The 24462-nt window shown below is 49.4% G+C and overlaps 1 protein-coding gene across 2 annotated transcripts in view; it reads left to right on the plus strand.

The window, feature by feature from the left end:
• LOC122363858 (cytoplasmic protein NCK1-like) overlaps positions 1-20377 on the plus strand; it is a 117553-nt gene extending 97176 nt beyond the window's left edge. Inside the window, exons 3-9 of one of the 2 annotated variants that reach the window (XM_043333655.1) lie at positions 445-652; positions 4438-4609; positions 5534-5632; positions 6904-7065; positions 8387-8498; positions 9129-9364; positions 18852-20363. In XM_043333655.1, coding sequence (XP_043189590.1) covers positions 445-652; positions 4438-4609; positions 5534-5632; positions 6904-7065; positions 8387-8498; positions 9129-9364; positions 18852-19052 — 1190 coding nt within the window. In that variant the 3' untranslated portion in view covers positions 19053-20363. Of the gene's footprint in view, positions 1-444; positions 653-4437; positions 4610-5533; positions 5633-6903; positions 7066-8386; positions 8499-9128; positions 9365-18851 lie in introns of both variants that reach the window. The other variant, XM_043333656.1, reaches the window with a different exon arrangement.
• The last annotated feature ends 4085 nt before the right edge of the window (positions 20378-24462 follow it).

A 24462-nucleotide genomic window follows, 5' to 3' on the forward strand; every position in this document is an offset into this window, starting at 1 on the left:
ACAAAGATTAAGTGTAGGTACATTACTTAGCCTAGCCTCTCCTCACTTGTAATCAAGTAATCTTACCTGTCCCAGCCTCATTCTAAGCCATTAGTTTTTTTTAGGAGGATTAGATGGAATCATAATTATCCATGACAACTGAGCAAGACACAACCACGGGTAATGTAATAAAGCTGTAGTCCTTGCAAGCTGGAGGTTTATTCAAACATCATATTCAAATTGAAAGCTAACAGTGAGTTCATGGCTACACACTTTTTAATGGCTCATATCATTAGTGAGAATGATATGAGCCATTGAGCCAATTTAGAGAAGCGATATGTGGTTATGAAGGTTTTCAAAAATGAACACAGCCGGTCGGAAACACCCGCGAGCCTCTGGCTGCGACCTCCCCTCACCAGCACCCCACTTCCCCAAGCCGTGACACTCACCACCGCCTCCCTCCAGGCCAAAGGATGGGTGCTGAAGAGTGCTGGGTGACGGCAAAGTATGACTACGAGGCGCAGGGCACGCACGAGCTCAGTCTGCGGAAGCAGGAGCGCCTGCTGCTGCTGGATGACTCAAAACACTGGTGGCGTGTTATGAACGGGCGCCAGCAGTGCGGCTATGTGCCCAGCAACTACGTCAAAAAGGAGAAACCCTCCATCTTTGACAGGTGAGTCGGACGGGAGCAGGGTTGGCAAGGGGTGGCAAAAACTGGTTTTTGCCAGTGGTTTTAACCGGTTTAAACCGGCTGGCAGAAACCCTGGTGGCAAAAACTGGCAAAAACTGGCAAAAACTCAGGTAGTCAAGACTTGCAGCTTTTCTGGTTAGCAATTGATTTGAAATGTACAAATGCATTTCTGGATGTTTAAAGGGACTATCCCACCTTTAACATGGGGTTTGAGTTGAGATAGCCAAGTTTGCGGCGAGGTTCAGAAACCACTATCTATCTAGGTTGCAACCCCCGCGGCCTCTTGGTGTTGAAGAAATTCGTTCCCTTCATTTGAAAATGGGCCTTGTGCAAGGCCCTATCTTCAACATGGAGCGACCGTTAGTGTGACGTCACCTCGTTTAGTCATTCTGATTTAAATGTGTTTGTTCGTTGAAAAATCGCTTAAAACTTGGTCTGAACTTTGTTGTGGTGCCTACAGAGTAAAAAGAATCATCTTTATGACAGTAATGTGGCCTGGGGAAGGAGGTAATTTTGGGCTGTGACGTCACATATTTGAAAGTTTGTGTTTGGAATATGGGAAGCCTAAGATGTTTAATGAAAAATGAATGCCAGAACCGTGTTCCTGGTCATCCAATCTATAAAGTCGGGCACAATTTAACTGGTTTTAACAACATTTTAGAAGGTGGGATAGTCCCTTTAAGAGACTCGCTAGTCGCTAAACATTCTGAAGTTTGCCCCATTAGCTACCCGGGCTGCAATGTCTATGCATGTCGGACGGTAGACATCCGTCAGACAATGCATTTCTGAAGAATATTGGCATTTCCATGCATCACGGTTAGGGTGCTACCTACTGCAGGTGCACACGTGCAGGGGTCGCTTTCGACCAGATCTCAAGAATGGCTCTGCCGATTGCGCTCAAATTTGGAACACCGTTACAGACAGATTAGTATGGGTGTCGCAGATAAGTCAGTCGGGGTCAACTTTCTACGAGCGCACGTGTGGGACGACACTTCCAGTTATCGAGAACGGCTGCGTCGATTGAGCTCAAATTTGGTACTAATACCGTTAGGAACCAGTGAGTATGGGTGCCGTGCACAAATCAGTGGCAGGCACCCCTTCGCACTTCTGCATGTGCAGGAATCACTCTTGCACTGGCTCATTTGTCGCCCCAAAAAGACGTACTGGTTACTAATGGAAAGCGGGAAGCCCATGAAAATGTTTTTATTGTATGAAACACTGGTCGAATGGTCAAGATGTCACTTCTTTTTGAAAGCATATAACTTTCACTGAATCCCCCATAGAATGTTTCCAATTCAAATGCATGTCTAGGCAAAGCATTGTAATGGTTTTGAGTTTTTGCCAGTTGTTGCCACTTTTTGCCGGTTAAAACCGGTTTAAACCGGCAAATGGCATAAACTAGTTTTTGCCGGCAAAAATGCCAACCCTGGACGGGAGTGTAGACGTGTAGACGGGAGTGTAGAGGGGAGCGGAGACGGTGGTACGAGGCAGTGAGTGCTGTGTTTTAGTGTATCGGTATGGCTGGGCTGGGTTTTGAGGAATGGAGGTAAGCTTGGTGGTGTCAGGTGTGTATGGGTTTGGCGGGATTTGAACTAGAACGAGAGGACTTTGAGTGATTGGACTCGACTCGGGTGGTGATACCGGGGATAGTATTACCGAGGTATTTGCATTGCTCAAAGCTGCTTATATGTGATTTCCTTGATAGTTATACGTGAGTCCGTCTCGTGGAAGCGGATTTTGACGGCAGAAAGAAATGTGGCTGGTCACCAGAGTGCCTTTACATCCGCGGCCGCCAGTGTCTCTGCGAGCTCGGTGACGGCAATTCTGTGGCGGAGACGGCGGGTTTCACACAGCCGGCGCAAATTCTGGCCTGTCGCCGCCCGCCACCGCCCTGAGTTACGTTCATGAATGCTGTCGTGGCCGTAAATCGTCTCGCGGCTCATAGGTGTGCAGCTCCGCCTTGAAGAGGTCACCGCTAACGTTTCGGGACGCTGGATGAGCCAGACGCGAGGAACGGCACCGCGAGAACCCAGTCGGCACCGGGTGTCCCCAGACGCACTGCATCGGAATTCATGGCGAGAGCTGGAAAACTTTTCGTCGTCATGTGTCAAGTTACGGTGATGTCGGGACCTTAAGTCATTCATTGGTGCCTTTGAAGCGCAGATAGTGCCGGTTCATCGCCCTAGAAATGGCGCAGAATATCCGATGCATATGCATCAGGCTGGAGCCTTTATCCGATCGCGCAGAAGCCATTTCGCCGCCCCTGACGTGCTCTATCATTACGGTCCCACGGCCGGGCTCTCCACCAACGCGGCCGTACGAGCTCTGGTTTCGCGAAGGTCCCCGGCGGCTTATCGCCCGCTCGGCGGTGCAGTGAGGAATGCTCAGTCCGTGTCATTGTCACAACATGGTGCAAGGCCGCCCTCGTGCGCACTGTGACAGCGGCGGTGGCGGAAGTTTATGCCGTGAGCGGCCGCCCGCCCCGCCCCACCCCGCCCCTGCACGGCGACAGGCGGTGATCTGTCCCTGCCGGTCGGACGCACCGCTACTCGGCTGTCACGCGCTGATGTGGTGCCGGTGATCAGGAGCTCTCTCTCAGAGACAGATGTGGTGCTGTTGGGTTTGCTCAGCTGCTCATGTTTGAACTTCATGTAATTTATTGCCACGCGTCTTTGGGATGACGTGGTACGGTGCAGTTTTCTTCAGGCATATCGCTAGGAATGGGTGGGGCGTGGTACCTGCCATGATTGTCGAATGGGAAATGGGGCGAGGCTCATTCGTAGTTGTTTATTTATCAACATTCCCTTCGTACGAGAACTAATTGTCATACTCTGATTACGAGTTATCTGGACGTTTTTTATGTTTATGTTTATTTGCTCATCACCAACAGGTACAGATAAAACCCGGTTACAGGTGAAGTCATGGATAAAAATAAGACAAATCTTTATAAATACACGCAACCCTTCGGACGGACAAAAGCTCAATAAAAGCCAGCTCCGCCTTTTTTTAAAGCCAGCTTTTTTCTACTTTCTCTTATTTTTACCGGCGGTCGGTGAAGAGTTGCTCTGTATGCCTTCTGCCGAAGCCGTTAACACCACTAACGAGCCGTCTGGTGAAAAGTTCTAATTTAGACCGTGACGCTTCCTGCCAACACCAACACGATGTGAACGTGGTCTGATCCCCGCGTCCGGCTGTGACACGCACTCAGACCGGAGACGAGCCAGACAGGCCGGCGTTTCTCTGAACTCGACCTAGGGCGGGGCACGTCTGGCGCGGCTCAGTGTCTGAAGTTGTGTGATCCACCGATGGAGCTATCGATGGGCGGCGCACGGTAGACAATTTGCCACGTTTTGAGTTTGTTTATTGATGTCTGTCGTAGATATGACGTAATTTATGAATGTGATGTACGTTGTAAACGAAGTAGCTGGATGCGAATAGCGCTTCCTTATCAGCAAGGTCGCCCGAGAGATCCACTCAGGCGCGGAATGAGGCCAGCTATCATGTTGCATATCTGGCAATGTTGCTGTTGACAGATAAGGATATGTCCTCTGGCGTTATCGGTATCTCGCTTTATCACAGGATGCCGGTGGCGAAAACATTGCAGTTTTTGTGCTGCCAATGTGTCATGAATGGCCAATCCAATGAGTTATCTGAAGCTGGTTAGAAACTGCAATAACTTAGGAGAGCTAGATGCTATATGTATATGTTTCCCCCTTGCCCGTGTCTTGTGTTTCTTCAACAACGTTTCGTTTTGTATCTACCCACAGTATCAAGAAGCGTGTAAAGAAGAGTGGCGGCTCGCGCACATTACCCTCGGGTACGAGCGACAGTCAGCCGGCCACGCCGTCCCCGCACAGACAGTCGAGCAACCAGCCGCCGCCCCAGCTCGTCGACCCGGCAGAAGCCATGGGAGTCGCCCTAGTCAAGTATAATTACCAGGTGAGTCGGGTGCCGGTCCCGGCAGCGGCGGGGAGATTGCCCGTCTGTCGACCGTGTGAACCGGAAGTCGGCGGGGCGGGAACTCTGACCCGGCGCAGTTTCACTGGCGAGGGTCGGTCGGGCTGGGTTTGGCAGAGTTAGAGAGAGGTTGGGTTCGCTGTAGGCGGAAGGTAGCCAGGTCACCTGCGCTCAAACTGCAGCCGTGAGCGAACGTGAGCGAAACTGCGCTTTGTTCCGCCCGCCTGTGGTTCTTGCTATCGGTGGTTTTTCGCCACGCTAATGGGAAAGTTCTGACCGCTGATACAACTACAATGGCTGCGGTCTCGCGCTTTGGTCGGTTTTCTCGTCACTCCACTGTATTTTTGTTGCATAATAAGGCAGTTCTCGTGGCGAGGAAGAACAAAACAGGTAAATTGCCGGCGGCCGGTGCTGGTCCGGACGGCACAATCAATACCTACAGTACGAAACCACCGGGTTTTCTTGTGCCATGCAAGCATTGCTTTCGCGATTGTCACCAGCTGGATCGATAATGGCCATCGCTGCGGGGCTCGGTGCCATGCATAATGGATCTTGTTGCTATGCTCAGGGCCTTCAACTTGCTTAGCGCTGTCTGCAGAGGGCAATTACCGTGTAATGGCCCTGTCGCATGACACAATTAGGTACACAGTCGGATGGTCGGATGGCCGAACACTGTACAGACTGCCAATGTCGTCTATTGGTTGCATTGATGCTGGTTTGTTATTATGCCACTGTAGCTGCGCTACACAGTATATTATTCGAGACGTGTATCGCGCGCCGGAAGCATGCATCGCTGGGTGTCGGGCTGGTGGGTGTGTTTGTTCAGTCTTACGACATTTCCTGCCGATCTCAGTATGGTGAATCGATGCTTGTATTCACACTGACTCTCGTCGTTCTGTGTTTCAGGCCCAACAACGAGACGAGCTGTCTCTTACAAAGGGGACTAAAGTACTCATTCTAGAAAAGTCAAACGATGGATGGTGGAAGGGACAATATAATGCCCAGGTACGTAACTGAGGTAGTTTGGTGCTGTGGGAGTAGAGCCGCGACCAGCGTTGTAAGGTAGTTTGCTACTAACGGTGCCATTAGCTGCCGACCGTATTTCCTTATGTGACAGGATACAGTACAGTTGCAAATGTATATCGTTCGTCGTGAATATGGTGTTACTGCTGGCGCGTCTGTAAAACAAGTTTTCTGTAGCATTTTTATGGACACTATACAATTTCCTTCGATTTAGTGAAGTGTTCATTGGTCTAAAGTCGGCCTGAAATCAAAATAAAGATCGTCACAATCTATTTGCCTATTTATTTACAGAGGGTTAACCTCGTAAAGGGTCAGCAGAAGCCATTCAACAGCGCTTTTACCAAGACGCACTGGTCTCAATGTTTCAATTCCAGTAACCAATCAGCGTCCGTCGCGCACCAATCTTCCAATCCAGCGCGTTCCGTTTCACGGGTAACGCCAGTGCCACGTTACCGTTTCGGCTCGACACTGCAGGGCGATGCCCCGTGCCCGACACCGATCAATGCTCTCTCTCTCTCTCTCTCCTCTCTCTCTCTCTCTCTCTCTCCTCTCTCTCTCTCTCTCTCTCTCTCTCTCTCTCTCTCTCTCTCTCTCTCTCTCTCTCTCTCTCTCTCTCTCTCTCTCCTCTCCCTCTCCCTCTCCCTCTCCCTCTCTCCCTCTCCCTCTCCCTCTCCCTCTCCCTCTCCCTCTCCCTCTCCCTCTCCCTCTCCCTCTCCCTCTCCCTCTCCCTCTCCCTCTCCCTCTCCCTCTCCCTCTCCCTCTCCTCTCCCTCTCCCTCTCCCTCTCCCTCTCCCTCTCCCTCTCCCTCTCCCTCTCCCTCTCCCTCTCCCTCTCCCTCTCCCCTCTCCCTCTCCCCTCTCCCTCTCCCTCTCCCTCTCCCTCTCCCTCTCCCTCTCCCTCTCCCTCTCTCTCTCTCTCCCTCTTTCTTTCTTTCTTTCTTTCTTTCTTTCTTTCTTTCTTTCTTTCTTTCTTTCTTTCTTCCTTCCTTCATCCATCTCTACTTGCCTCTTCCATCCCTCTCTTGTTTCTTATTTCCTTGTTTCTGTCGTCACTCCCAATTTCTTCATTTGTCTCTCTCTCTCTCTCTCTCTCTCTCTCTCTCTCTCTCTCTCTCTCTCTCTCTCACTCACTCACTCACTCACTCACTCACTCACTCACTCACTCACTCACTCACTCACTCACTCACTCACACTCACTCACTCACTCACTCACTCACTCACTCACTCACTCACTGATCTATGTCTCTTCTCCAGGTGGGCTGGTTCCCGAGCAACTACACCCAGGAGGAGGAGCAGGATGACACGCTGCACCTCTACACCATGGCCGAGAACGTGCTGGACGTGGTGATGGCGCTCTACACGTTCCAGGCCACCCAGCCGCAGGAGCTCAGCTTCCAGAAAAACGAGCGACTGGAGGTGAGATGCAGGTGGTTGTGTAGACTGCTGGGAGATGCTGGAGGCCTAGTTATAAGCTTATAGTGGATAGTGGACCGTAGAAGCTTGTAGTCGATCTGGCAAATTTGAAATTAGAGGAGACCTAGTCACGAGATGCCTTAGAGATCAGCATCTGGCACGATAGGATGGTGCTGACTGGCATTTTAGGGAAGACGTAGAACGGAAAAAATTACCTTAGGGTGATGATGGGAAGTTTAGTGATTGTCCGTGTATTTAAGCTGCGAAGTAGTTAGGTCATATTATTTCGTCATTCCCAGACCACTTCACTTTATATCCTTACTTGATAAGATATTTAAGCTTCTGTATCGTGCTCTTCAATGCAAATCTATCCAATACAGGAGGTGACTTTCTCGTGCGATGGCACTGGCCGGGCGGCACTTGGCCGGCGTTAGTGCCTGATTTCCATTTCAATATGAGCGCGGCGTCATCTCGTAAGGTGGCGGGGCCTTGCGCGGCCGAATTGGTCGCGTCTGGCGCGTCGGGCCGGCGGACGGACGGTGCCCATTTGGCGCGGATTTGTGGCGACCCCAGACGCCCCCTGAACGTCGCCGTGAAGATGCCGCTGATCGAAACGGGCCCGGGTGGTGCCAGGGCGCGGCAGGAGATAGTGTGGCGACGGAGCGGGTGCTGCGGGCTGGTTCGACGTAGCTGGTTGCTTGTGGTGGGAGTAATGCTGTCTGATGCTCAAGTCAAATGCGCAAAATGACCTTTGAAGTCGGCGCGCTCTAAAGCCCCAGTAAACCTGCAGATGCCCACGTCAGGATGATGTGCCCTTCAGTGACGCTCTCTAACGTCGCATGCTATCAGGACGGCTGGTCCGCTGGAATTTCGGGACCGCCGATGATCACATCCGGCCAATTAATTGGTCGGATGGCCGGGCCTCATTCGGCTCTTTGAGCGCTAACAAGTTTCACGACGATGTTCTACGTCGGCCAAACGGCCATCGGCGGTCCCATATCACGGTTCAGCGGCGAGTCGATCGCGGTCTCTCATCCGAGTCGCGCTCGGAATGGGATGACTCATTGGGACTCCCGTTGCGTTCCGGCGTATCCAGGATATGGAACTTAATCTAGCGTAGTTATGCAAGTTAGTTAATGTAGTTAAGTAGCTATCATAATGTAAGCTGGTGCGCGCTAGCGCCTCCTGAGGTCCATTTTACGCATGACTTCAATCTTGATCCTGTCTCATTCCCTCCTCGCGAATCGCTAACTGCAGTCTGTAATCACGTCTTTAATCGCTCCGTCTCCGGAGTTCTGACCCTGTTTCCGCTCCGTTTGGCCAGGTGCTGGACCGGCCGGCCAACGACCCCGAGTGGCTGATGGCTCGTAACGGCCAGGGTACGACCGGTCTCATCCCGCGCAACTACGTCCGAGAGCTGGGCCGGCAGCTGAGTGGTGAGTCGGTGCTCCGGTGGTCCCCGTAACGATCTGCCGGAGAGAGCGGGGAGCAGGGGAGAGTGGTGGGAGGAGGTACGGGTCGTGGGAGGTGATTGGAGAGCACAGGTGGGCGGAAGTGTTTCAAGGATTGTGAGACTAGGTGGTCGAGCGAAAATGTTAGGGTCCTTGTTGTGTGTGTTGGTGTTTGGATCGGATGCGGGTTGATGGCCTGTTCTTATTATCACTATCATTGCTGGCCTTTATATTGCCTGTAGGTATATTGTTGCAGATTATTGCGGATACAATCAGGAAGATGTGGCAATATAAATGAAAACCGATGCCATCAATGCGAGTCTTATTGGGTCACTCTGTTTACTGTCCTTTTGTCGCGGATAGATCCCGTATGTTTTCCGTTGTTGGTTCGCCACATTGTTTGCCCCTGAACACCTAAGCCTCATGTCCATCATGGGATTATCGTAGCACCACCGGACGCCTGTTGCGTCTCGCCTTCCATTTCCTTGTCGGAGACAATGCTCTTTCCTCTCCCTATCCACTCATGAATGCCACCGTTCGCCACCTCGGAACAACAAATGGCACCCCACTAATGGGCCCGGGAACCCCAGCTAACGAACCGACTCCCGTCCACAGATGGCAAAACAAACGGTAACGGCGCGGCGAGCGGCGGCCCGTCGGGCGCTGAGGACCCGGTGCCCAGCTCTGAGCTGGCGCAGCTCCGTCTGGGTGCTGCAGACGCGTCCGGGGAGCGGCCGCACCTGGCCGGAAAGGACTGGTACTTTGGTCCCGTGAGCCGGTCACAGGCCGATCAGCTGCTGGCGACCCGCGGACAGGATGGATGCTTCCTCGTCAGAGATTCGGAGACAAACGTGAGTTAGCCAGACTATGTACGGCTCTCGCGAGATTAAGCGGTAGGTTTTGCACTTTTACATTTCTGGCTATATCTCAGAAACTAATCGATCTACGTTGAAGCCCTTTTACACGATCATGGCCGGCTTATGAACCAACAAGTCGATCGCATCTTCAACACTTAAAAGCTTAAGACGACGAAGATATAGCTTGAAGTACACTAAATTTTCAAGGTGCAAAACCTACTGTTAAAACCCGCGAGACCTGTACCTACATATGCGTCTATCTATATTACTATTTGAGGGCAGTTTGGAACCATCAGAGGCCGACGTGGGTCTGATAAGTCTGATAGTCTGATAGTCTGATAAGCGTTAGTCTGAGGATCAACGATCATCTTAGTCTGTTAGTCTGATAGTCTGATAAGCGTCTGATAGGCAAATAGTCTGATAAGCGTTGGCTTTTGTCAAGGGCTTTTCAAGGGGATAGACGTGTTTAAAGATGCTCCGCTATTTACCGTGTTTCATGCGGAAGTGATTCTAGTTTAGTGTTAAAATGTGTATGTAAATGTTGCTAATTTAACGTAGATTATTTATATTGTTTTGTTTTAGCACAAAAGTGAAAGCTGTGCCTGCTCTAACTCTTCAAAAATTTGCATTTTTCTTACTTAAGAACATATTTTCGTATTTGTCGAGGTGGGCAGCTTGCTCTTGATTTTTGATCTGCACACTCGTGCACTCAGCAAGTCGAGGCACTTCTGCGCCTCTTGCTCTACTTTTTGAAATGGCAGCAAATGTCAAAACAGGTTGTGCTATAAGCACAATCAATCTATCTGACGACGACTCGGATGACTCCATTGGAGGATATGACATGGACAGTAAGCAATGGATCATTGCTAGAAAATCGAAGAAAAACAAGAAAAAGATCGTTGGATCCATACAGTCGCCTAGCAGCGAACCTGAGACAGTTGAATATGCTAATGGTGAAGAGATTAAAACGTGCAAAGGAGGATCTGATAAGCGTTGTGGGAAGCCGATAGAAGATGACAGTGGTGCGCTCTGTGTTACTTGCGGCTTTCTGTTCCATGCAGACTGTCAACAAATATGCGGGCCAGCTATGCAGGCACTACAAAAGTACAGTGTCCTATCCTTTGTCTGCAGCTTCTGTAAAACTGGCAAGATAACTCAGGACAAGATGAGGCAGAACTGCACCGCCATCGAAACCAAGATTGCAAACTTGGAGCAAGCTATTGAGAGCAACACGAAAGCTCTCAACAAATTATTATCAGCCCACGAGCATGAAGTCAAGCAGGCAGTCCCTGCAGAAGCGCCCACACTGCAAGCAAAAACGTATGCTGAAACAGTTCGAGGAACTTGTGACCAAGTTCTCAAGACAGTTACAGACAAGCTCAAAACCCTGACCAAGGAAGATCAGTGGAAGAGAGAAGAAAACATTATTTTGCACAACATTCCGGAAAGTAGGGCAGCTGACCCAGCGGCGAGCCAGAGATACGACGAGGACAGCTTTGCAAACATAGTTCATGCTTTGCTAGGGGAATACCAAAATATCCAGACTGTCAAAGTATTTAGACTCGGCCGAAGGAATGACGCGGGTCAAGTTAGAAGAGATGGAACCCACACAGACAACACGACAAAACCGAGACTACTTCTTGTAAAGCTGACAAGCAAAGACGATGTGGAGCGACTGATGAAATTGAGATACTTTCTCAAGAACTCAGGCTTCGCGAACATTTATATGAGTCGCGACCTCCCACCTGAGGAACGTGAAATTCAACGCAAATTAAGGGAAGAGCTGAACGTGAAAGGGAAGACCACCCACCGTATATTTCGGGGGCGTGTTGTCCCCAAAGACCAAAGAGGAGAGGAGCTCTTTGAAGAAAGACAAGGAAGACGTTAAAGGAAGACAAGAAAGGGTCTGTGACAGCTTAGATAAAGACCCTGATGGTTGCAAAAATGTTCAAAGCTCAAGATTATCTTTCAAACTCAAAGTTGCTTTCACAAATGCTGATGGGATTGGTAACAAGTTACCTGAATTACATCTGTACCTGGAATCCTTTAAGCCCGACATACTAGCAATTGTTGAGAGTAACTGCAATCTTGACCTGCCAAACACACTGTTAAGGAAACATGGGTTTCAAATTCATCGCCAGGATAATTTGGAAGAAAGACGTGGTGGAATACTGGCGTTCGTAAAAGACGGGCTTGAAATGAAAACTTGTCACGAACTTGACGATTATGCAAGTAAATTTAAAGAATCTTGTTGGGTCTGGATAAAGGTGTCAAGAACCACCAGAATGCTTTTGGGTATTGTGTACAGAAAACCAAACAGCTGCCGAAGAAATGATGAAATCTTGATAGAATTGATTACCAAAGCCTCAACGTTAACAAACAACCTGTTAATATGTGGTGATTTCAACCTTCCTGAGATTTCGTGGAACGACTCGTCGTCTAAGAATAAAAACAATGAGGGTTTCAACACACCAGTTGAAGTGCTGAACGTATTGCAAACAAATGGACTACACCAGCACATCAGGCACTTTACCAGAGCAAGGGGATCAAATCAACCCAGTCTTTTGGACCTACTGATAACAAGTCGAGCAGATGACATTGAAGGCGCGGAGGTATTACCTCCCTTCGGCAAAAGCGATCACGGCGTCATACAAGCAGACCTACTTATTCCTGATGTCAGATGTTTGAAAAATAATCAGCCTCTAAAAACGGTGTGGAACTACATGAAGGGAGACTATGAAAAGGCAAGGAACATGGCTTCCCAAGTTAACTGGACTGCCATGCTGTCAAACAAAAGTAGCGATGAGCAGTATGATTTACTGGTTGAACACCTAATGCAAATCCGGAAAGAATGTGTTCCTGTGAAAACGATGTGTAGGGGCAGAGATAATAATAAAATGTGGTTTAACAATGAAGCAAAAAGGAAGATTGCAAAGAAACACCGTGCTTGGAATGCCTACATGAGGGCAGAGAGGTTAAAGCTACCAGAGTTGGAAAGGTATAGAAAGAAATACATCAAGGCAAGAAAAAAGGCTCATTATGGTCTACGTAACATCAAAACAAAGCACGAAGAAAAACTTTTTCATCAGATCAAAACTAATCCCAAGCTGTTTTATGCGTACTGTAACTCCAAAAACAAAGTTCGAGAGCCAGTAGGGCAAGTTACCAAGGCAGACGGAACCCCATCATCAACACACGAAGAAACTGCCGCTGCCCTCAACCAACACTTCAAGAATGTGTTCACGTTAGAAGATGACTCTGACTTGATTTACGCCAACGAATTCTTCTCCTCACTGTCAGACGAGCAAATGTGTCCTTTCACCCACTGTCGGCATCCAGATGTACCCGAATTACATTCAGTTGAAATGCCTCTTCAACATATCATCAAGCTACTGAAAGAGCTTAAGTCCTACAAGTCACCAGGGCCAGATGATCTTCACCCACGTCTCCTAGCTGAACTCGCAGAAAATGTAGCAGTACCTTTGAGGATCATTTTCAAAAACTCGATGGACACTGGACATGTCCCTCGTCTATGGAAAATGGCATACGTCACAGCAGTCCATAAGAAGGGATCAAGAACTGAAGCCCAAAACTACCGCCCAATTAGTTTAACCTGCATATGCAGTAAAGTGATGGAAAGAATCGTCAATGAACAAATAATGAGTCATATTTTGCAGAACAACATTTTGAACCCACGCCAACACGGATTTGTTTCCGGAAGGTCGTGTTTAACAAACCTCCTCTCCACTTTGGAAGACTGCAGCCGCAGCCTTGATGAAAAGGTACCTACAGACATTGTCTATCTAGACTTTGCAAAAGCTTTTGACACCGTACCACATGCAAGACTTTGTCATAAATTATACCGATCAGGGATTGGCGGTCAGCTGCTTAACTGGCTTGAAGACTTCCTCTACGATAGGAAACAGAGAGTTGTAGTCAACGGAGCCCACTCAAGCTGGGCAAAGGTAGCAAGTGGCGTCCCACAGGGCTCAGTGATCGGTCCCACACTGTTCCTTCTGTTTATTAATGACATGCCGGATCAAATAGTTAGCCAGGTGCAAATTTTTGCTGATGATAGTAAAATCTACCGACACATCAAGTCACATGAAGATGTGGAGCGCTTACAAGGGGATCTCCAAGAGATTGAGCACTGGTCTCGTCAATGGAAACTATGCTGCAATGCTTCTAAGTGCCAGACCCTTCGAATCGGCACCAAACAAATGATGTCCGACAGACCAGTCTACATGCTCGGTGGTACTAAGCTGGAGAACACCAACGAACAAAGAGACCTGGGTGTTATTGTTGACTCCTCGCTCGAGTTCAACAAACATATCAACAAATGCACCCAACGAGCATATGCCAGTTGGGGCATGGTAAGGAGAACCTTTGAAAAGCTGAGGCCGGCAATGTTTAATCTCACATACAAAACATTTGTTCGCCCTCACATTGAATTCTGTCCCCAAGTGTGGTCTCCATATAAGAAATATAATATCAAGAAGATTGAAACAGTTCAAAGAGCAGCTACAAGAAGAGTTGTGGGACTGCAAGGGTTAAATTATCCAGAGCGGCTGAGACAGCTTAAGCTTACCACCCTAGAAGAGAGAAGAGAACGGGGAGACTTACTTGAGACCCACAAAATCCTCCATCAGCTCCACGAGTGTGACCTCACCCAATTATTTAACGTTAGAAACCGAACAGAGCGAGATTACCTCAAACTGTACAAGCCCCACCACCGGACGTTGAAGAGAGGAAGATTTTTCTCACAAAGAGTTATAAATAAATGGAATTTGTTAAGCTCTCACACCAAGATGGCAAAAACATCTAACCAATTTAAGTCAAGATACGACAAACATCGGGCAGACAGACAAGACTGACCGAAGAGAAATCAAACTGATATAGAAAAACGCGTGATTCAAAAAAGAAATGGGCTACAACATAGACCTCGACGTCTTCTTCCAGAGCCCAAACAACCTTGATTCTTGATTCTTGAGGAGGGTGCGTCTGTCCGTTACCGAGGTCTCGACTTGGCCGTGCTTTGCGTGGACTACAGGCCAGACCGTTGCACCTAGCCCGGTTAAATTTGCACAACTTATAGATCAAGGATGTGCGACGTGCCTTTGAGGGGTCTGGGCTCGATCGGATTGATAGGGAGCGCGTGGCGCGTGCTCAAAAAGTGCAAATTCGCGTCATAGACTTTACATGTATAAATTGGCGTGTGAAATCGGACGAAAACGGCTAATTTTGGCCGACACGGGTCCAGTCCCCGTGCAATATCTTGGTGACCAGGGATCCGACCGGCACGGAAAAAACAGCATCGTGTACAGAATTGAACGGGCTATTGAATGGTGTGCAATGCAGAGGATAGCACGCGCCACGTGCACCGGAGAGGGCACTTTTATTTGAAAAATTGCGGTTTTTGAGGGATTTTGGAATTAATTTTATTTTTAGGTGACCGTTAAATGGAGCGAGTTGAATCAACGCCTATTTGCAAGAGAAAGGTACCGCCTATCATATAAAAATTGTGAAAAGCTGATTGATCCAAATCAAGGTGGTACAAATCACGGGAGAAAATGGTGTTTGTCAATTTTGTGTCACTTTATTAATCACATGGGCTTTGCTCCATAATCTGATATCTCAGGCAATTAAAAATGGCACTGTTGGAAAGAGCATTCATTTCTGTCCAAGGTTCTGTCTTCATTTTTGCAGGATGAGCAACAGTATTCTTAAAAATGTACATGTTCCAAACCATTACATTGTCATTTTTAGCGAAATTCATCGATGGCGCTCAAAAGACTTCACGCCAGTTTTCGAATCATTCTAAAGTAGAACGCATGATAATACGACACGGGCACCTCGATGCGATGTATCTTTTTTGTTTTATTACAAAATGTTTGGCCGTCAAAAAGCAATCGAACGAAATGGATACCAACCAAATCGACAAAGACCAACCCAATACCCACGGGTCAAAAATAACCCTTCTTCGCGTTGCGGAGCACGCGGGTAACCCTAGTATGTATCTATCTGTTCGTCTGTCCGGCCTGGTCGGCTAGTGGGTCGGTGCTCCGTCTGTGACTGTCCGTTCTGTCTATGAGTGTGGGCTGTATCTGTCACGGTCTTGTGTTTTGGCTGCGCGAGTTGTGAATAGAATATCCTCGACATTGAGCAGGGTCGCAGCAGAACAGACCCAGTCTCGGTCGTCGAGCATGACAAGCTGTTGATTGATTGAATGCACTCGGCAGAGCCAGAGCGAGTCAATTGTCGCGCAGTGAGTTACACACTGTGAGTCAACAGTGAGTTGACTTGTTACACACTGAACACTGAACAGTGAATGTTCAATGAATGAATGAACATTTCTAGCTGCTACCACGACTGATTGTGTGGTGGGGAGGGGAGCGAGGTGCTCGCGAACTAGGCACACGTATGGATCGCTCGATTTGGAGAGTGGCGCCTTGCCATTTGTGAGCGTCACCGCAGACTGTGTATTGTTGATTACTTGTTCAACGCTTTGGTGAGTGGGTACTTTTTTACGGCCGTATCTATATTAGCTCTCTTGGTTTTATTTTATTAAAAAAGTTCGCATGTCCCGTATGAGTTAGCTAATTGGGGTTTACGGGTGCGTCGACTACGGGTTCATTTGCGCGAAGCTTTGTATTCTGAATTGCGTCACATTATGCTAATTTTTGGTGCTACGGCACCAGTGATTCAGCAACACTATTAGCCGTACTTTTACGACTAATTTTTTGGCTGGATTCTGAACAACGCGCATTGAATGAAAATAAATGAAAGAGTGTCGAGAGTCTAATAATTACCTTGGTTTTGTTTTCCTTTTTTATTTTTGCGAACTGACCATTTTTCGTTGTACATCTTCTGTTTCCTTTGGGCAGGATTTGTCCGGATATGCCGTCAACTCCAGTACGATATATGAAGTCATTAATGCCGCCCTTCCATTCATTTTGTATATCTCGTAACACATCGTCCAGCCATCCGGTCGGTGAAATTTACTGTCCGCATATGACGGAGAATAAGGCAGCGCTTGTTAGCTAACATTAGCTGAAACAGCTGTCTCCAAACCCCAACAACAACACACACACCGACACTGAGAATATGGTGGTGTCCCTGTCTGCCGCCTGCCGTCGCACCTACTCAAGGGCGAAGCTCATGACTGCCTGGGCGCGGCGGGAGGGGGGGGGAGGGGGCAAATCGATAGACGGCCCGGTGCCGCCGCCGCCCGCCGGCAGTTGCTCTGAAATACGGCCCCGTTCTGCACAGCAACGAGCGCAGATACCCAGTTATGTGCTGGGACGTAGGTTCAGTGAAAATGAACCAAAAGATGCACTATTTAGTCACACTGTGATGTCAGTGTGCAAGTACAACATTTCGGAAAGGTGGGGCTCTTTGTTCTCAACATGTTGACTATAACACTTTGCATTGCTGTGCAGCTATCACCACATATCGCCACTTTCCTGTTGTATCTTTCAGCTTAAAATATTTGTCGCTCGATTGGCCCTGCGCTCGGAACTTGTGAAGAATGTGGCTAAACTGTCACTCTTCCCAGCTATGTAATGCAGTGTGATGCCGAATTTCCCGCTCTGTAGTATGACTGGCGGTGTTATATCTAGGCATCTCATAACCGTCTTGTTTGTCACCCTAATGAGTCCGGACGTTAGCCTGGCAATGCCATTGTGCTGAGCTACGGCCCAACTAATGGACAATGACTGTGGACCCTTTCATTTCACAGTGTGGGGGTGGCGCCATAAAACATCAATCGTTATTATTGATCTGTTTAATCAGCTTGTATGACACGATATGTTTTCCTCTTGTCGTGATGATATGCTTCCAAGGCGCCACTGAGCGCAGTACATACAGGGTGCGGCAAAAGTTTGGATACCTTACCATTCATTCCCTCCCTCCCGTAAAATTAAAACAACAGTTTCATGTCAGCGGTCAATGTATTCTCCACGAAGCTGGACACAGAGTGAGAGACGTGCGGGCATGCTGGCCACCAGGTTCTTCAGAGTCTGTGGGCTGATGTTCGCCCACGTCCTCTTGAGCGCCTTCTCGAGCTGTCCAAGGTTGCTGGGAGGTTTTTTCTTGTCCAGCTCCTACTGCATTATCCCCCAGAGCTCTTCAATTGGATTCAGGTCAGGGCTGTTCCCTGGCCACGTGTCCTTAGCCCAGAAGTTGGGGAGGTGCTCCCGACACCACTTCTGCGCTCTGGCAGACCAATGAGCTGGAGCGCCATCCTGCATGAAAATGCTGTCCGACCTGCGCTCGACCATGCGGCGCGTGAGGACGGAGCCCGTCGTGGCCGTCCTGTTGATTGCAGGGAGGCAGACTTCCTCGAGGATGTGCTCCACGTAGTACTCGGCATTGACCGACGTCTTCTGCGGGATCACGTGCAGCTGGCTCAGTCCCTCGTAGGACATCATGCCCCACACCATCAGTTTCGGCGGGAATTTGACGCTGAACGCCTTCGGGACTTCAGCCGGGTTCTCAGCCCACACTCGCTCGTTCTGGCGGTTTGGGTGGTGGAAGAGTTGAAAGGGAGACTCGTCGCTGAAGAGTACCCGTTTCCACTCTTCCACAGTCCAGTTCTTGCGTTCCTTGCAAAACTGAAACCTCTGTGCTCGCTGTTTTTCCGTTAATTTTGGCCTTACGCGGATCTTGTAGGCCTTCAGTCCAAGGGTGTTCCTCCAGTACCGGCGGACAGTCCTCTCGGACACCGGATATTTCTTCCGAGTGAGCTGTTTGGACAGCTTCCTCGCCGAGTGGCCAGATTTTCCAGCCGCTTTCTTCATCACGATCTTGGCGACGGTCGAGATGCTGGAAGGGCGCCCTGACCGCGGTCTATCTGCGACGCTCCCTGCCTCCTTAAACTTCTTCCACCAGCGTTTGATGGTGAGGACTGGGACCCCAAAGTGTGAGGCAACGTCCCTCTGCGTCTTGCCGGCTTGGAGCATGCCAATGGCGCGGCTGCGAGCCTCCAAACTGTATTGTTTGACCTTCATGGTTCGGCCGTGGCTACTGCAGCGGCCACCGGGTGGATAATGACCCCGGCCGGCGACCCTCTGGGTCGAGGTCAGCTGTTCAGCTAATCCCCGCCTCGGGGAAGGATGCGGGTACGCAAGGGCGCGCTCAGAAATGTCATATTCGGGGGCATGTTGGAAATGCATTGAGTTATTACAAAAAGACGGAAGGTATCAATACTTTTGCCGCACTACAGTCTAATGTAAACCAACGACAATGAAGATAGTCACTTGACAGCAATGGATAAGCCTTCTGTGTCCTTAGCGGTGCGCGATGTCCCTACTCTCCTTTGGTTTCTGATGCTTTTCAAGTCATCGATTTTCGCGTGCAGAAGAGCACTATTTGTTCATTTGTAGTCATTTGGACCCGTTTGATGATAACTTTTTCATTTTTTCGCATTCCATTTGCTAGCTTCTTTGTTTGACCTGACGTGTTTTGTTGTTCGCTCCGACAGGTGGGCGACTACTCTGTTTCGCTCAAAGCGCCGGGACGCAACAAACACTTCCGCGTGGAGGTGAAGGGCGCCCTGTACTGCATCGGGCAGCGCAAGTTCCACACGCTCGACCAGCTGGTGGATCACTACCAGCGCTGTCCGATCTACACCAACCCACAGGGCGAGAAGCTCTACCTGATCCGACCACTGCCCAGACAGTAGGCGCCCGGCGGAATGGTAGGAGCCGGCTCTGGCGAGGTCCTCTGAGAGTCCGCGGGATGTGGTGACCCCCGCTCCTGTCACCGGGTCCCGCGGGGTCTCAGAGGGTCTCGCTGGGCTCCGGTGGAACTCGGTGGGTCTCGCGGGGCCCCGGTAAACCCATGAGGGTGCGTGTCATGACTTAGTTGGGCGGCGTGGCGCCAGGCCCTTACCCATCGCGGTCGTTCTGACTCAGTTTGTTTCGGTCCATTGTCCGGGCCTGTGGAACGGTGTGCGCCCGGCTCTTGCGTTCTTTAATTGTGTGATCGCGAAGGGAGATTATTTGTTTTGTGCAATAGTCATGCGACGCCGCGCCGACGGCCGGCGTCTGAATTATATCGTCATTCGGCGCGAGACCGACCGCCTCTCGGCGGGTTCTCGGCGCGAGGATAGCGTGGAAAGGGTAGCTCGGACGGGGGACACCTCGTGTCACGAGCGGGATCGACCAATGCGCGAGATGCGACGGGCACGGACTGTAGAGCGTAGACGCGAGGAGAGACTCGTGTAAAGTCAGCGAGCGTGGGAGCGCGGAGACGCGCTGAGGACGGGCGCTACGATACGCCGGGCGGGCGGCGCGCCCGGCCGGCCCGGAGGCTCTCTGTTTCTGTGTCTGCCGCTCGGCACAGCCCGCCGGCTGCGCTGCTAGCCTGTAAATAAGCCGGATCATATTCACGGAACCTCCGTCTAGTCTGCGCGAGTGCGGCGCGCGGCCGGCGACGCTGCTGCCGCCCTCTGCCCGGCCTCGAAGTCTTACCGGCGAGCAGAGGGCGCCGCCACCGTCGCCACCGCTGCCGCTGCCGCCGCTGCTGCTGCCGCTGCTGCTGCTGCTGCTGCTGCTGCTGCTGCTGCCGCTGCTGCTGCTGACGTATTGTCGCCCTTCGCCGCCTGGCAACGCAGCTGCGCCGCCCGCGCCCCGCCACGGAGTCTTTCTTTCTTGCATGTCTGCCGCGGTGTGTCGTGTAGACGTAGGCATTCTGAGGTTATCGTTTCTAAGGTGTTTTTGTATGAATTTTATAATAGCCGGCGGGCGCTAACGCTCTCCGCTCGGTGTGAGCGAGTCGACCGGCGATGCGATGGGTTTCGTCCTGTTGGGTGCTCGAGGCACGACAGAGGCCTCTAGTCTATGCTCCTGTATTCTCCGTTTAAGCCGATTTACTAGTGTGTAACGTAGCAGCTTGTAGACGCCGCGGCGGCGCCGTCCGTTCCGCTCAGGGGGAGGCGCCGCCGCGCCCGTCGGCCCCTGAGTTCGTTCAGAATATACTGACGGTGTCGCGACCCGAGTGACTGTGCTGAGGGGTGTCGGAGTTGGGATTGAGGAACGGCTCTGAAAGAGTCCAATGGGATGAACACTATACTGATTGGTGGGTGGATGGGTTGGGCTTTGCAGGGAGTCGCCTGCTACTCCGGCTGAGTCGCCGGGAAAGGAGCTTCTATCAAACGTGGTGATCAGACGATTGGACGAAGACAAAGAAGGCTCAACTCGTTCTTACAACGAGTTACGCCTAATAGTTAGTTACCTCTGTCCCAGTTAGTGTTCCAAGGGACCATTTGCTTGAAGTAGAAAGTGAAAGTTATTTGTTCAGTCACGTCATGAAATTCAAACATATTACCGAAGACTACGTGCATAATGAACGCAACTGTATGTGTAATGTAATTGTATGTGTGACGGAAGCCTACCCTGACTGATCTTCGTCGTATCATTCCCATCCTTCGACCCCTAGCGCCTGATCAGTATCACAGTTCCCAGCTTCGTCACCAGGGCGGCGCCACTCGTGTCTCCTTGGCACCAAAAGTGATGCCCGTGCACAGTGCACACCCAGACCCAGAAAAAGATTTTATGCTTGATGCTTGATTAAATTACGGGATGACATACCGATATTCCTTCGAATGTTCTATAACGTTTCAGTTTTCTTTGCTAGACGTTGAATCGCTAAGCTTTTCACTACTTACTACTCATTACCGTGTTTCTTCGGTGCATTCCGTTTCGTCACATTTAGGCTTTAGCGAGCTGCAGGCTCGAGTCTCAAAGCGAATGACCGTTGTCTTTACTTGAACGCTTGTTAGTCGCTTGAATCGTGCTAACTGCTGCTTCAAAGGGACGGACCCATTGAAAGGACAGACAGACAGACCAAATGTTTTCAATGCGCTAATACAAAGCTATAGGTATAATCAGTTGTCAACAGTTAATTGCTTTGAGACTTATTCTTTTGTTGAGAATGAGCGCCCTCGTAAAACGATCAGGGCTTGTCTGTGATAATGCCTTCTGATGGCTCCCTGAACGGCACTGACTAAACGAAACAAACAGCGTGGTATAGTTGAGGAAAGTGAAGCTGTTCTCATAAGTCTCGGCCTGTTCAAATATTGATGTAGCTCTGGGAAAATATCCGCCATCACGAAACCAGTGCGATGGTCAACTGACTGTGTGAAGTATCGATAAAGCAGACAAAAACAAAATAAAAACGGACCGATCTGGGATGGGACGTAATTGTTAAGTTGTGCGTAATATCTTGTCTTCCTTTTGGTAGCGACTGGCTCATTGAAAGACAATGCGCTTCTGACGCAGGTCACGCTCATTGCTGTCCTTTCGAGCACACACGCACACTACAATACATGCAAGGCTCGCCAATGGAATCATTCCCCGGCCCAGCGTGTCCACACTCCACCAATCAGACACGGTTCCAGTAGGTCAAGAGGTCAGTGGCCGGCGCCCGAGGCGATCGGGTGATGATCCCTCGTCGGCGCGGCGGCGTGCGCCTGTAGGGGCAGATACTGCGCCGCCGAGCTGACCGTGCACAGCTCGCACACTTCCGGCTGGATGTGATATTAGGTAGCGTACTTTTTATTACATTTTCCTTTTTAGAATCGATTCGAAGATGTAAACAGGCTGGCTAGCCATAATTTGCTTTTCCCCACACTAACCCGCGCCCGGCTGGGGGTCCTGGATGTCCACGCCCTGCTGGGGGGGGGGGGTGTTTGAACACCCCCTTGTAACTCGGCTCCTGGGCCACGTAGCGATACGCGGAAGGCGGAGTTCGAAAGAGCGTAAAAAATAATGACGAAATCACTTCGGTCAATTTTTTGGTCAGGTCAAAGGTCAGGTCACCAGAGGTCATTGAAGGCAAAATTTCGCCGATTTCCAGGTCGAATGTCGACAATTTCCAAGAAGCCAACGCATAACTCGGGAACCAATAGAGCTACAGCGCCGCGGAAAAGCGCATTCGATAGCCCTATTAACGCCCTTTCTGAATAATTTTCTCAGATTTGACCTAACGTCAACGGTTTTGCCTGCAGGGGGCAAAAACTGCAAAAATAGCCGATTTTTTCGGAAAATGTTTTTCTGCAATAACTTTTGACCCAAGCCTGTACGAGCTTACTTTTACCGGCATCGTGTTCCTCTCGTCATGACGCTTCGAATGAACTATAACTTGACCTTGAAAGGTCAACTTGAAAATTTGACCTCAGGTCAAGGCCATGACCTGACCGGAAAGGGTCATGTTGCATATCAGTCGATCCGTATCGTCGAGCTGAACACATCTAAGGCGTTTTCATCGCTCTAGCATGCCTCTATCAAAAGTTATTTGCGAAAAACTGTTAGATACCATTCGTGACCTAAGATGACCTCAGGGCATAAACAGGGGTCACGGACACCATTTTCATGTTCAGTGTGTCTAAACCACTTGTAATTCAGTGTTTGGGAGTGTTTATAATGTCTTTCGTCCAAAAGAGGCGCATTTCAATTTTCTCCAATTGACATAATGGGTAGGTCGCAAAACTGACCTGACCTTAGGTCATCGATATCAAAATTCTGAGATATCCATTTTGTACATGCTATTGCTCTTAGAAATCGCTGAAAGTTTCAAAGCGATCGGTCACTCGGTGTAGCTATGACAGACATTGAAACTTTTTATTAGGTGAGGTCACTTCAAGTGACCTGGTGACCTGACCTTGCATGACCTTGGTCTGAAATTTTCACAACATGTGTAGAATTGATGTATGATAAGGTGTACAAAAAACGCGGCGCGGACTCAGCGAAAAACCACAAGGGGGGTGTTCAAACACCCCCCCCCCCCCCAGCAGGGCGCGGGCTAATAGCCGTTTTCACGACAGGCTATCCGGCGAATGCACCTGATTTGACCAAATCTGCACCTAATTTCTTTTACAGCAAATATCTTCATTTTATGAATTTATTTCAGTGTTTTAATCAATGATGCTCTCTGATAATATGACAAAGCAGGCATATAAGCAATTAGTGCAACCCTAGCTGATATAGCTGCTAAGAGACACACTGAACCTGATTTGACCAAATCTTCACCTAATCTGTACCAAATGTGCACTAAATGTGTACCAGATGGCCGTCGTGGAAACGGCTTATAGGTACTCGGATTATTACTCAACATTTTTGTCGCGTATGACGTGCGTACGTATGGTCCTTTTGTTTTGAGTCACATCATGTGCATTGATATGGAATTGGAGTATCTATGCAATGTTTGCATTATATGTAGATTTGTGTGTCTTGCAATGTTTCTCCTTAGTTATGAGTTATAACTTGTTGCATCTGGTCAATGAGTTTATTCATTTTTCCGTCTCGAACGACACTACCGCTCCCCGACCATGCCGTCTTTCGTTGACCCACTTCAAACCTATCCTGCCGTGCATCGAATGCAACAGTAGGCACAAAAAGTGGTGTGGTGTCGGTCCAGCCTGGCTTGGATAATGACCAGCCCACGTGAACAAGGCCCACCACGACTGTCCGCTGCAACAGTACACTAACAAGACGGGCTCGGATCGATAGGCCGGCAGCCCGCATAGCCCACGCACGCGCCACACACCGCGGCACGAACCAGAGAAACGCAATTCAGTCGGAAAAATATCAACTTAATATGAAGGGTAGATGTAAGGGGGCTGATGGCCACCTCAAATGGTTTTTTAATGACTATTTCAGTTTTTACCATGATTTTACGAGTTTTGACATCGGTACTAAGCTGCATGGCTATGATCGATTGCTAACTGAAGTATGACTTATGACAATTATTTACATGAATTCGATGCATCTTATTTAACCGTAAAAGCTGAAAAGGTCGTGAGCTTTAGTATCCAGAAGCTAATTCGACGAGGATTTTGAAAGCACCGAGACGCTCTAACCTCCTCCTAACCTACTTTTTCGAAAGTCTGACTGCGTTTAGCGTTCTAAATCTATACTCAGTCATTCTTGCAATCGAATCACATTCGAGCCTGCCAGTTTCCGTAATTTATGATACCCAGGGAACTCGACATGCATTTACACTAGCTTTTCATGACTTGACGTAGGAAATGGCCTTTATTCAGGCAGTTTTGTGAGAAATGGCTGTCGGCAGCCACGCTGAAAGTGAAAATC

Source organism: Amphibalanus amphitrite, unplaced genomic scaffold (genome assembly GCF_019059575.1).
Source record: "Amphibalanus amphitrite isolate SeventyFive unplaced genomic scaffold, NRLGWU_Aamphi_draft 000644F_arrow, whole genome shotgun sequence".
In the NCBI taxonomy this organism is placed as follows: Eukaryota; Metazoa; Arthropoda; class Thecostraca; order Balanomorpha; family Balanidae; genus Amphibalanus; species Amphibalanus amphitrite.